At 33.8% G+C, this 13,794-nt stretch overlaps 1 protein-coding gene across 1 annotated transcript in view; it reads right to left on the reverse strand.

Moving 5' to 3' along the window:
* Window positions 1–13,794, reverse strand: part of LOC150095079 (nose resistant to fluoxetine protein 6-like) — a 43,016-nt gene that overhangs the window by 10,483 nt on the left and 18,739 nt on the right. Inside the window, exons 4-9 of the mRNA XM_090411189.1 lie at window positions 11,396–11,566; window positions 10,651–10,744; window positions 8,632–8,724; window positions 8,369–8,534; window positions 7,231–7,310; window positions 610–732 (exon numbers count right to left, since the gene is read on the reverse strand). Of these exons, the coding sequence (XP_090267315.1) occupies window positions 610–732; window positions 7,231–7,310; window positions 8,369–8,534; window positions 8,632–8,724; window positions 10,651–10,744; window positions 11,396–11,566 (727 nt within the window). The remainder of the gene's footprint in view (window positions 1–609; window positions 733–7,230; window positions 7,311–8,368; window positions 8,535–8,631; window positions 8,725–10,650; window positions 10,745–11,395; window positions 11,567–13,794) is intronic.

The following is a 13,794-nucleotide window of genomic DNA, read 5'->3' on the forward strand; positions in this document are numbered from 1 at the left end:
TGAACCACAGATGGCATATCTATTTTGTTCTTCACGACGTAACAGTATTTTCAAATTATAAACACATAAGCTAGCTACAGGGACACGTGATGGAGACATGCAGAATGTATTGTTGTCATGGAAACGTTGCATATTCAAAAACAAACAAACGAAATTATTATATAGCCAGAATTATTAATAGAGATAATAAATATAATAATCATTTGAATGCATTATATTCAGTGTAGTGGTGGAGATGGAGAGTTGGATAATGGGTGTCCTCTCGCGATGAGTTTTCGGACTCCTTGGAGGTGTCACGAATAATAATAATAATAATAATATATTCGATATGTTGCATATTATTCGCTTTCAGTGAAAACAAGTAAAGAAACAATAACTAGTAATACGTTTTGAAAGAGGTATATCGTTAGTAGACATATCGATACAAAATTAATCACAGAAAACTCACGTACAAAGATTATTTAATAGCATAATTTTCGCCTGTGTGTCACAGGCATCTTATATCACTATCACAGGCGAAAATTAATTAAATAATCTTTGTACGTGAGTTTTCCGTTATTAATTTTGTATCAATAACTAGTAATATTATGATTATATAACAAAACTTACTCTCTGTCTACTTGGGTGGCAAGCGTAATTGGGGGATAGTCCTTTATGTAAGTCAAAACGCCAAGGGCCATATTACACCCTATGGTCCACATGAAGACACTTAGAAATCCTAGTACTGGTTTTCTGAAATGAGAGTTCAAATACATGAACAACTCAATAAAATATACAATAAACTAAATAAAATTAAATAATTATTAAAACGGTTTTTTTTAGATGATAGCACTTGTCTGCCGTAATCTCTTCTAAAAGCCTAGCGGTCACTATCAGTAATGTCTGAAGAATGGAGACTGTTAAAATCTTAAAAAGAAAAAGCTGAAGAAGAGCCACCTATATACTATTTATGATGTATTATGAAATGAACTAAGAAATAAACAATAGCTAGACGAAAATAACTGAATAAAAAAGAAAACAATTATAAGTAAATAAAAACCCAGGAAATGTCATTAAAAAATAAATAAATAAAGCAAAGAATATAAAATTTTAAACTGCAATAAAACAAAAATGAAAATTTAATAAATTAAAAAAAAAAAAACAGTAATGTAGACCAGTACTTTCCAAATCTGGATGTCAGGACCCCCTTTGGAAAAATAAAAATATTTCACGCCCCCCTCGAAAAAAATCGTAATATAGACATATATTATTATAATATTTATTGTATTTATATTCAATACAAAACATACTCAGCGAATATTGCAAAAATCAAATGCAAATATTACATTTTTAGCATCTTACATACACATTTGACATGACACATTATCTCATATTTTTATATAGAGAGATATATTGTTATTGTACATTTGCAGTACAAGTACATGAAACGTAAAACGATTGATTAGTAACAAAGAAAGAATTAAAAAGTAGTTTAATGATTTAATGCATATATCAAAAAATACTCGCCATTGGAAGAGGAAAATCAAAAAACATTAACGAACTTAATAGTTCGAGCCGTTCTTCATTTAAATGATACCAAATGATGAAAACAATGTGTGCATGAATTTCAAAACTTTGAAAAAGCTGATGAATTTCTTGTTTGCTGTGATCATAAATATTTATTTGAGGGTAATTTTTTTTTTCTTTACAATTTTTCTTTCTTTCTTTCTGAGCTAATTTTCATTTGAAATAAGAATAAATAATTATTTATTTTTATTGGAAAGAATATCTAATATAATAATTGTGTTAAATATATGCAGGGTGTCCGTGAATTCATGGCCCAAATGTGAGGGGATAGTAGTACACATCGAAACCATCAATAATCATCATAATGTGGCCACAAATGCAGCTCGGTGCCGGTAGTGGGCGCAGACGTTCGACTGTCCATCGTAGCTGGCGATGTGTGCAACAAGTCCAGTGTTTACGAGCAGGTATGCCAATCATTACTCTGCCATTGTGCCGTGTGTATCAACTTTGGTGGGCGGACTTTGAGCATCTGTTGTAATTATCTCCAATAAATGTGACTCTGGAAACCTGTGTTGTCTGTGCTTCATTTCCGACTCCTCATTGCGTTTGCAGCCGCATATTCTATGACGAATATTGCTGGTTTCGGTGAGTACTACCATCCCCCTCACGTTTGGGCCATGAATTCAGGGACACCCTGTATATAACTATCCCTACTGTGAAATAAATGTCGGACTGAGAGGACAACAGTCAATTGGGACTAACGGAAATGAGTTTTACATAGTTGAACTATGTTAAAACTTAAAACCATAGTTCAACTTGTTTTGAAATGTCACATGGAGAAAAATCACGTGGATTACATGTAAACACCAGAGTTTCAAATGAATATTAGCTCAACTGAGCTAATATTCATTTGAAATAATATGAAATAACTATTTATTTGATGTGCTGGCAAAAGAAGTTTCTAAAAGAAAACGCTAACAGGGAGTTCAAAACCTTGTTTGTCTCATATCTGTTACTTAAAATTACTAATGCTAAAGAAAATATAAATAAATAATAAATTTCAGTTACAGAAATTAGTTAAGAGCACAAGGAATCGAAGGGAAAATTAACAGTCATATTGGTTTAAAAATAAAATAAAACGCATGCATTAATTTACTACAGCATTAATTTCCCATGGGAAAGAAGAGTTCCAATCTAAACACAGGATTTCTCACCTACGTACAACACTTTGGCGACCGGATAAGAGACATATCTTTAAGATAAGACTTATTGAGAATTCTACAGTGTTGGAAAATAAATTCAGATACATTTTATTTATTTATTTAATTTGCTCAGTTATTCTCTTAGAATATGTAGTTAAACTGAATTTTAAAAGTAAAATAGAGAAAATAACCAATCAATTTGAAATAAAAATTCATTTCACTTGTCAAAGAATTCCATACTCTAACAGCATTCGGAATTCGAAACCGGAAATAACACTTACCCTAAACTAAACGGTGCATAGACTTTCCCACCAAGCTTGGCAATACATAACATGAGTAACTGTGGGAAGGAATTAATACAGAGAACCAGTCAGATAGTAATCTATATTTAGTAGTCAACTAGATTTTCTGGTTATTTACAGAAATATCTTTCAACTCCAATGTTTCGTGTATTTTTGTGCTGTGAATATATGTTATCCCTAGTATCCTATAATGCAAAAAGAGTCAACTGCATTTCAGATCTTGTGTTTGTGTGTTTTGTGCTATGAATATATTAAAATCAGCAATTTGGAATATTCAGAAAACCTCGATAGTTCCAAGATGTCCCATTCTGGAAAGAAATGTAAGTTAATCTTTTTTTTCTTTATTTTTAAACTTAAACATAACAAGTGATTTGTAATTACAATAACCGCTGGTTGTATGTTTGGTTAACCACAATTCTAATACTGGATAGTTTTTTTTCATAACGCTGCTGCCATATCTAAGAATTCTAAGAACTCTAAGAATTCCCACCCTTTAACAGGAAAGAAATGCCCCAAAATGTATTGGAAAATTAGTACAGCCATCCATAGACAACCAAAGACTAAACATGATGACCATGACAGATGTGTGTCACCCTGGGGAAATTCCAAGATATCTTATCTCAGAAACATCGCCTTCAATTCCATAGGCAAACCAAAATCATGTGATATCACAGAGAGACATATGTTCCCCAGAAATTTCCAAACACATAACTTCACGATTACTTATCTCTAAAATCACCCACAAAGCTATATGCGAACCCAACACACCACGTGATGTCCATGACAGAAGAGGATGCCCCGGTGATATTCCAAACATTCCAAACTTTATCTTATCACTATTCATCACCCATAATGCCATATACAAAACAATACACATCCAAGACACTGACGTCACTCCCCCATTCAAACTACCCATATTTTGTTCATAGTATCCCAACAATCACCACACGAATCCTAATCCACTAATGATATCTTCCTTTTCCATTCAAAACAATAACATCTCTTATTTACAACTAACAAATCATGTCACTTATCTACATCTGATAATAACAAACATCACTTCACGATTCCTTGTCTTATCTTGATCTTGATCTGGTCAGAAGTGGCTACCATGCTACTCATACATTTACTAATATTCATTAAGTGCCAAAATAAGCCGGAAGCAAAATTTGTGAACCAACACCAAATGTGTGATTTTTTCCATTAAAATATAAAAAATAACAATAAATAAATAATAAATAATAAAAATTAAATGTATTTCTTTTAAGATTAAAAAAAATAGTCTTAAAAGATTTTAAAATTGTTTTCATTATTTCACAGCTCCCCCTCAACAAAACCTACAGCGCTTCCCACTGATGTAGACAATGAAAATTTTTCAAACGAAATTAAAATATGCTGAATGAGAAGGCTTCGAAAATATGATAAAAATGTTAAAGTTAATGTATGAACAAAAGCAGAATAAAATTTAAAATAAAGCATAAAATTTTAAATAAAATAAATATAAACTAAAAAGCAAATATATAAGAAATAAATAAATTACATTATAATAAAAATGAAAATAAAAGATTAAATTAAATTAAAATTAAATAGATATAAAAATAAAACGTGATGTGTCTACCTAAAATTAGAATAGGTAATAAAAATAAGCATAAGGACATTTGTAGAAATATTTATTTCTCGCCAATATTTCAGCCTGAATATTACAGGTCATCATTCGTGGCAATGATACTTAATTGAAAGATCGAACGCAAACAGTGGATTGATTAGAAACAGTAAGAGCCTCATGATGTTATAAACTGCTCGTAAAGAAGTCATCAGACATCACAGTGTGAAGAACATGGCACCATATTAAAAATATATAGGACCTCCTGTCACTACTCTGATGTCTGCAGCAATCCTACGAAGTATACTTTCCACAAGCGTACAGTAGCGATCGATGGAATTTAGGACCATTTTTCTTGTAGACATGTAAAGGGAGTCCTGGACTGTGGTGGGCCGATGTCCCTTGACCTCGTCCAATGCTCCAGTTCATCCCGCAGATGTTCAATTGGATTGAGATCAGGGATCTATGGAAGGCAGTCAGGTGTGTTGACGTTCATGTCCTCAAACAACGCAGTTACAGCAGCAGTCTTATGAGCCCAGTGTCTTGCTGAAAGAGACAATGGTCAGTTAGAAGAAATGCCACAAAGTAGGAAGCATTGCACTGCCACGAATGCTTCCTACTTTGTGGCGTTTCTTCTAACTGACCATTGTCTCTTTCAGCAAGACACTGAAAGAGACAATGTTTTTCCTGGTTGGGTCTCGGACATCTTGTGGCTTAACGAACACTGATGTCCGAGACCCAACCAGGAAAAAAGGTCCATACTATTACATCGCTACCTCCGAATTTCATACTTGGTGTTACCGACTCTTGTAAGAAGACGTTCATTGGGCATCTGCCACTCCCACAACCGTTCCATCTATTCGGTAGAGATGTCGTGTGACTCGTCTCTCTATAACTCAGCTTTCGAAACTTCCCCACCTCACTATACATGCTCCTTGTACAACTGAAGACGAAGCTCTATATTGAGTCGAGTAATGTGAGGCTTGCGCATTTCGTCCTACCATGGAAACCGATGTTGTGAACCTCGGTTCTTAATCTTTTTGTGCAGATTCGTGTTTCGATTAATGCCATAACTCCGCACTCAACGTGTCTGCCGACAAATAGCTGTTTTATATATTATCCTTTATAGCACTCTACGGTCATGTTCGGTGAGTGTGATGAGTTTTCAATTGCGAGTATTACTTGCAGTTGACTCCCTGCACTTCCCCGTTAGTATGGTATCACTGATTGATGACCTGGGATGACCCAATTTGTCAAGAATTTGCCGAACAGATAGGTCAGAACTCAGAAAAGAAAAAGTGCCAGAGTCAGTTCTCTTTTGGCAGCCGTTTCATCTGGACACAGTTGCACTCACAAGAGCATCATATTCTTCACATTTATACTGCTACAAACACGTGACTTGTTACATGGCACGATGCACCTTGCCCATGGCGCTGTCCGTTTACTTCTTTCCAAGCAGGGCACATAAAGACAACGCAATGGTAAAAATGAGGAAACGTATTATTATAAGTATTTATTAACAGTATTAAAAAAATATAAAACTGTATTTTTAAATTATCCAAAATTGTATTTTTTAAATAATCTAGTACAAACCATCGACATTCACGAATTAAATTCACTATGGAAGTAGAAAAAGTCAACAAACGATCCTTTTTAGATATTCGAATTCTTCCTCACCATCAGGTGAATTAGTTACTTCCATTTATCGAAAGCCAACTTTCACTGGATGCAACACTCAACATCATTCTGCTCACCACTCCAGTCCTCAGTGATAAATATTATCACTGAAAACTGGAATTATAAAAACGTTTTACTCGAGATACTTCCATTGTTTGTTCTACGCCTTAACAATTACAAGTAAGAACTCTTAAACATCAAATGATATATGAAATTCAATGGCTTCTAGGAAAGGACCACAGAACGTATTTTTAATTCCTTTAATCCTACTCATATAACAAGCAAACGTACATTGAGTCCCAATCCCATATATTTCTGGCATCTCAGAACCTCAAATCAATCCATTTTTCGTGTTCTATCTTGTAATTTACTATCATTGCCACTAAAGATGGCTTGTGGCATTCAGATTGAAATACGTATATGGCTTTAAATGAATATTATTTACTTATTTCCTTGTGTTTTTCGTTTGAATAAAAGAAACATCTCATAGCACAAGTATTTCTTAAAGAACAATAATAAAAACAAATTAAAATTGTAAATAAGGAAGCATTAATGTTGCAGTAATGTATAATAATATTATTGGGTATTTTATTTATGGTCGCTGTGTTTTGCTAAGACTGTCATTTCTGTAGCCTTAAAAAAGATCGGTGACAAAAAGCGGCATTGATAATCTCGCACAATATTAGGAATGTTAAAATGGTAGCATTTCCATTTTAAAAGGCCTTGGAAAGACCACATCTAAACATTTTTTGCTCAGATGTCGTCAATGTGATTTGGAATGATGAAAAAACTTTGGAGAGAATGAAGAATCGGCTAACGAAACCTATTTCAGGACTATAGAATGTTAGCTTACGAGGACGGATCGAAGGCATAGAATTTGGTGATATAACTGAACTTGAAAAGAATCTAATTTTAAGGATATTATAAAAACCCCTCTTACCTGTATAATGGGATCAGGAAGAAGAGCGAAAGAATATGAAGTTGTAGATCACAACTCAGAAACCACAACGGATGGAGACACTGAAAAGAAAAACAAACAATAATAACGTGTAAAATAAGTACACTTGATGAAGTGATATATATATATATATATATATATATATATATATATATATATATATATATATATATATATATATATATATATATATATATAGAGAGAGAGAGAGAGAGAGAGAGAGAGAGAGAGAGAGAGAGAGAGAGAGAGAGAGAGAGAAAGAGATATCATTTCTTCATTACATGTATCAAGGAATTTGGCATAATACCAATAGATCATACAAATGATGATGAAACTGTGATATCATTATAATTATGTAGTTACATAACATTGTTTACCAAGAGAGTGTACTGACAAACACATCAGTGTTTATGTATTTTACTAAATGAAGAATAGCTGAAGCCGATTTAGTGATGGGTGTGAAGAAATATTATGAACCAGTCCAGTATGATAATATGCAATATTACTAAAAGTGAACAAAAAATGCTAATACTTCTGTTCTCCAAAGATTACTGGACAGCTACCTAGTCTCTACCCTTAGCTGGTCACCCAATGTTTGGCCCAAGACTATTCGTGATTTTCAGTTACTACCTGTACAGGAGAGTACCGCAAACGCCATCATATCGGGTTCCGATCTTAATATTATATATTATTGTCTGAAATAATGTGAGTTCTACGGTCGATTTTCTTCAGTTTCATGGCATGAAAATCCAAAGTTTTCGTATTATAAAATATCTAATAGATATTTTATAACTTTTAAGATGTATTTGCAGTGTTTCCAAATGTTAGTATAAAAAAAACAAAAATGTTAGAATGAAAGCCAACGCTACAAACATGATATTTATTCCGAGTGAAATAGATTAGATGGCAAAGCATAAAAGTGGAATGTGACGTCACTCCCGTTTCTACTTATCAAACAGAAATATTCATATCGTGTTATTAATGTTACATTATTATTTCTGAGTGAAACAGATTACTTTGCAAAACAAAAGTAGAATGTGACCTCACGTCCATTTCCGCCAATCAAATAAATATATTTATGTCATGTTCTTTACTATCTAATGTAATAAAGTCTACTTACATGATCATCGATATGCTTCCAGTTGCTAATGTATAAGATGTTGTACCACCAGTTGTTGTAGCAATTGGCGATCTCTTTACCAACTGTCTCGTACCATAAAGGACCATCGGCGATCCACGGTAGAAAGAACATGAGTCCCATGCAAAATAACATAGTTGGTGTGAACCTGCGTCGAACATCAAGATACAGTTCAATGATCGCTTAACTGAAGTTAAGAACAAAATTTCATTTTTATGTTCACAAATGTCGAGAGATGAATTTACCTGAGGAAACGTCTGAGAATAAAGATTCCGATATTTAATTGACCTTTAGTAGTCCTCATAAAACTCAGCGTGCCATAAGCGGTTAGAAAGCCACTGCAAATTGCAAAAGAATTTTTGTTGTGGAAAAATTTTAAAAAGATTTAAAATTTTAACATTTGAAATCTTTAAAATCATTAAATATTTAAAATCTTTTAAAAAATTAAAGAAATCGAAATTGAAAAAAAATAATTTTTAAGCTTATGTTCGAAAACCCGAATTAATAAATACATGAAAATCCAAGAAAATTCAAAAGGTGACGGGACTGGAAAATTAATATATTTTTATTTGATGAATTACACTCTGATATCATTTATGATAGCCAATAAAGGGTTATAATATAAGGTTCATTCATTTTGTATGGTGATTCAACAGCCTTGAGCGCCTTTTAGAGGGAGGTATGGCACCACCTCAATCCACCCTATTTTTATCCGGGCTCAGGGCCGGCATAGCTGACAATTGAGACCTATGTTTGGAGGGAATGTCTTAAGTATTCCTGACTGTATCCATGTGTATTCACGGGGCCGGTTTGCCTGCTTGCAGGATGAAAAACCCCAGATAAACTGGGGGAAAACCCTGCTGTCTACACCCAACACCGGCTAACTTGGTTATGGCTGAGAAAGATCCTTAAGCTCCTCACGTCGTCGACGAGAATCGAACCTAGGATACTCCTTCCCCAGGCATATGGTTGCGAAGCGCATAGCCACTAGGCTAACCGCCTGGACATAATATAGAGCGAGTAGCTGTTAGGCCGAAACAACTGCTATGAGACTAGTGCCTTATATCTGTTAGTTTTGTGTCCTTTTCTGGGTGGGTTTCTGTTTTGAGGAATGAAAAACAGAGTTTCAAAGAAGAAAAATCTTCCCACATACATATAAGTATATCTAACTCTCTACCAGATGAAAAAAAAACGCACCTCATAATGGTTCTTTCTAAACAGGATTCGAATCCAAATCTGTTCATCCAAAGGACATCGTCAATACCGAGTACGCTACGAAGGCTCATATCTGGTTATTGGAAGTGAATAATAAGATTATACCATTGGCTATGAGGACAACTTTCTGAAAGATATGCAAAGATGAAAAGGGTCAAAATGAACGTGATATCATTTAGCTGGTCTAATGACATGAGATGGTAGATCCCCTCCCTAGAATCTAGGACTTCCCACCCTCGCAGGCCGCAAATCAAACATAAATTAATTATACACTCACTTTACCAAAAGATATACTGAACTCATGGCCTTAGTTGCGTTCTTCATGCCTAATCAACCAATCTTGATCCACAACTGTGTAGTTTTATGTACATGTTCTCAATAACTATATTGCTTCTCCATTATCCTCATTTAAATACTGAACTGATCAGGCCATTATGCATTATTAATGATAGAAACACTATATTATTACCTACTTGCCACACGCTCGTATCTATCCGTTTTTTTTTCTCTTCATATTCAGATCTCCTGCTTCACATTACCAAAAATAAATAAATTAAATTAAAATACAAACTGGACAGGCTTTCATTCATATAATCCAATCTATTTGGAAAAATAATGTTTATAAAGACTGATTAATTCATAAAATGTCAAATATTATCGTCAAAATTTATTTCTACAAGTGCAGAAAGAACTGCAGATACACATGGTACTTCCATGTAATCCAAGGACTTAGGTGAGGCCATTCTATCCTATACAACTCTAGTCGATACATCAACACTACTGACATCAACATTTCAGTATTCACAACAGCATTCTTGTACGTCATTCATAGTTTTACCGAGAGTCGTGACTTGTGTATCTCATTTAATATAATTTTATTAAATGTACCTCATTAGGTTCGATGCATTTTTCCAAAAGCAACTACAATTACAGTGCCTAATACAGTTAAATGCTAATGGAGAAATCAACATTAATTTTATTGTTTGCTATTCATATGTTTGTTCTGTTATTTTTTGAGAATTTTCTCGAAGTGATTTTAGCGCCCCTACCTGAGAAAGAAAAACGTATCCACTGACAACCAGCCATTGGCAATTACCTCAAATTGAACACTCTGGAACCAGGTAGGCGCTAGGGATAAGTTTCCTAAAAAAAATTCAGAAATCATTGCAGCACAATTGAACTCTGGAAATAATATAATAAATATAATATAAATAAATAATATATATTTCTACTTATAAAACCACAATCTATAAAATGGTATATTTGTATTTACTATAATTCTATATGAATTTTAAAATAAAAACTAATATAAATCACTTATTATATAGCGTATTATATTATTTAACAATTTATAAATAGTATAAGAAAAAATATCTTTAGTTTTCACTTAATTAAATAAATTTATAAACACACCTTTTCTTTAATTATATACTGTTTATAATGTATTGCTTTTTTGGCATTTTACTTACACATAACAGATATTTCTGTTATATCTTTCTAATGTTCATCATTTCTGTTATATCTTTCTAATGTTCATCATTTGTGTTATATTATATTTTTCTTATTTATAACTTATAACTTATATTTAAATATAACATATATATTTTTCTTATTTAAATATATCTTTCTAATGTTCATCATATCATCATATTTGTGTTATGTTATTTTTCTCTTCTGTTCATCACATTTCTGTTATATTTTTCTTATTTAAATATTTAAATATAACTTATAAGTGCAAATTTTGGTCGACGTTTTTTGATATTCATAAAATAACCACAATCTCGTTATGCTTACTTGTTGCTTGTAAAGGTTTCCAGCCGTAGGTGTGGATTAGAATAATCCAGGTTATTGTGATGAACCTCATACCATGCAGTGGGGCCATTTCTGAGATAGATGACTGGGTGTCCACTAGCTTCGTATAGTTAGCGTGTACAGAGAAGGCCTTGAAAATCTCAACTAGATTACCTAAAAAATGGAAACAGCGGAATAAATGGTGTTCCTTATAAGGATTTCAGGATCATGGAAAAATAAACAAAAAATATATAAAAGTAATTTTAAAGATTCCATCGCTCACCCATCGTTCGAACGTACAATACGTTTATTTACAACTTTTTGCCGATGGGAGTTATCGAGTGAAATAGCACCGGTTTCTTCCAAGTTTCTCATTGTACATGGGTGATGTTGGCCAGGAGATCTGCTGTAGACCTTAGTAGGCGAAATTCATATAGTTGGTCATTGATTAGGTTAATAGTTCTCAAAATAATTAACTTTTCTACTAATTATTGGCATTATTCATGAGTTGTCATCGTAGGCAATTATTTAAATAAATTTCAATTAAATAACTGCAACTTCCAAGAATTTTCTTCAAGAAACGCATGCTGAAAACGAAGACGACCTTAATAGAAGAGGGAAAATAACTGGTTACGCTCTGATTGGTGCTACATACCACAGGAATTATGGCATTGCAACATATATCAAGGATGATATAGAAAATGCTTCTGTCCTGACAACGAGATGTGAAAACGATGCCCATCTTGTGAGTGTGAAAGTTCACCACATGACAATAGTCAATGTCTATAAACCTCCTTTAACATCATGGTCTATAGATGTGATACCTACTTATCAACATCCAACAGTATGGATTGGTGGTTTTAATAGCCATCATGAAGAATGGAAGTACCGTGATAATAACAACGACTAGGGTACTACCCTCGTTCAATGGGCAGAAATAAATAATATACACCTTGTATTTGATGCCAAGGATAGAAACACCTTTTGATCATCAGCATGGCAAACATCGTCTAATCCGGACTTATGTTTTGTTTCAATAAACACAGAAGGGCAACCATTACCAGCAAGGCCATATGTACTTTCTAACTTCCCACACAGTCAACATCGACCGGTGTTACTGGAAATTGGTATGACACTACCTATAGCAAGATCCTTTCCACGACCTCGTTGGAATTTTAAAAAAGCAAATTGGAGAAATTTTACGAATAAATTGGATAAATGTGTTCGTTGGATACCTGCTAGAGTTGCGGAGTACAATAGATTTGTAGGAGCAATCATATCAACTGCGAAAAAATATATCCCTAGAGGTTACAGACAAGATTATGTCCCCGGATGGAATGAAGAGAGTGAACATCTCTACAGAGAGTTCCTGAAAAGTGAAGATCCTGAAATAGCAGATGAATTACTACACAGCCTGAACTCATCTTGAAAAACAAAATGGATTGATACGGTTGAAAACCTTGACTTCAAACGATCAAGTAGAAAGCCTTAGAATCTTCTCCAACAACAATCCACAACTAATCTACCTAAAAGAAAAAACACAATTATCTCCCCTGAGAAAATAGCTAATCAAATCGTTAATATGTCAAGAGCCACCTAGGGACCGTGAACTTACCAAGAAAGTTAAGAAAGAACTTAGAGCTTTAAAAACAAATGCCCCTGCTTTCTCTCAATATGCCTCAATCTTCACTATAGATGAAGTAAAAGCCGTCATAAAAGATATCAAAGCAGACAAGGCCCCAGGCTTAAACGGTGTCCATCCTGAATTTCTGATTAATAGCGGGCCAAATACTATAAAATGGCTCTGTGAATTCTTTTCTGATATATTATTGACTGGCCGACTACCTAGCCAGTTTAAGCAGTCAAAAATAGTTGCTATTCTTAAACCTGGAAAATTACCCCAGGAGGCAAAAAGTTACAGACCTAATGCTTTATTGAGTTGCACCTATAAAATGTTAGAGCGCCTTCTGTACAACAGCTTGTCCATACCAATTATGCAGCATGTCCCGATTGAACAAGCTGGTTTTAGAGAAAAGCGTGGTTGCTGTGATCAAGTGCTCACTTTAACATCATACATAGAAGCTTCTGGACTTCAGAAGCAAGAAAAAACATCAGCCGTCTTCTTAGAGCAGCCTATGATACAGTATGGCGTGAAGATCTTATATACAAATTTCTTAGCATTATCCCATGTAAACAGACCGCACACTTAATTTTCTCCATGCTCAATGAACATTTCTTTCAAGTTATATTAGGAAATAAAATGTCCCGACAACGAAAACTTAGTATTGGCACCCTTACTTTATAACCTATACACATATGACTTGCCTGCTACCATCTCACGCAAGTTCTGTTATGCTGATGACACTGTAATTGCCATTCGACACAACAACATGAGTCAGGCT

This window comes from Typopeltis vanoorti, chromosome 21, assembly GCF_054136105.1.
Source record: "Typopeltis vanoorti isolate ZY-2024b chromosome 21, IOZ_Tvanoo_1.0, whole genome shotgun sequence".
Classification (NCBI taxonomy): Eukaryota; Metazoa; Arthropoda; class Arachnida; order Uropygi; family Thelyphonidae; genus Typopeltis; species Typopeltis vanoorti.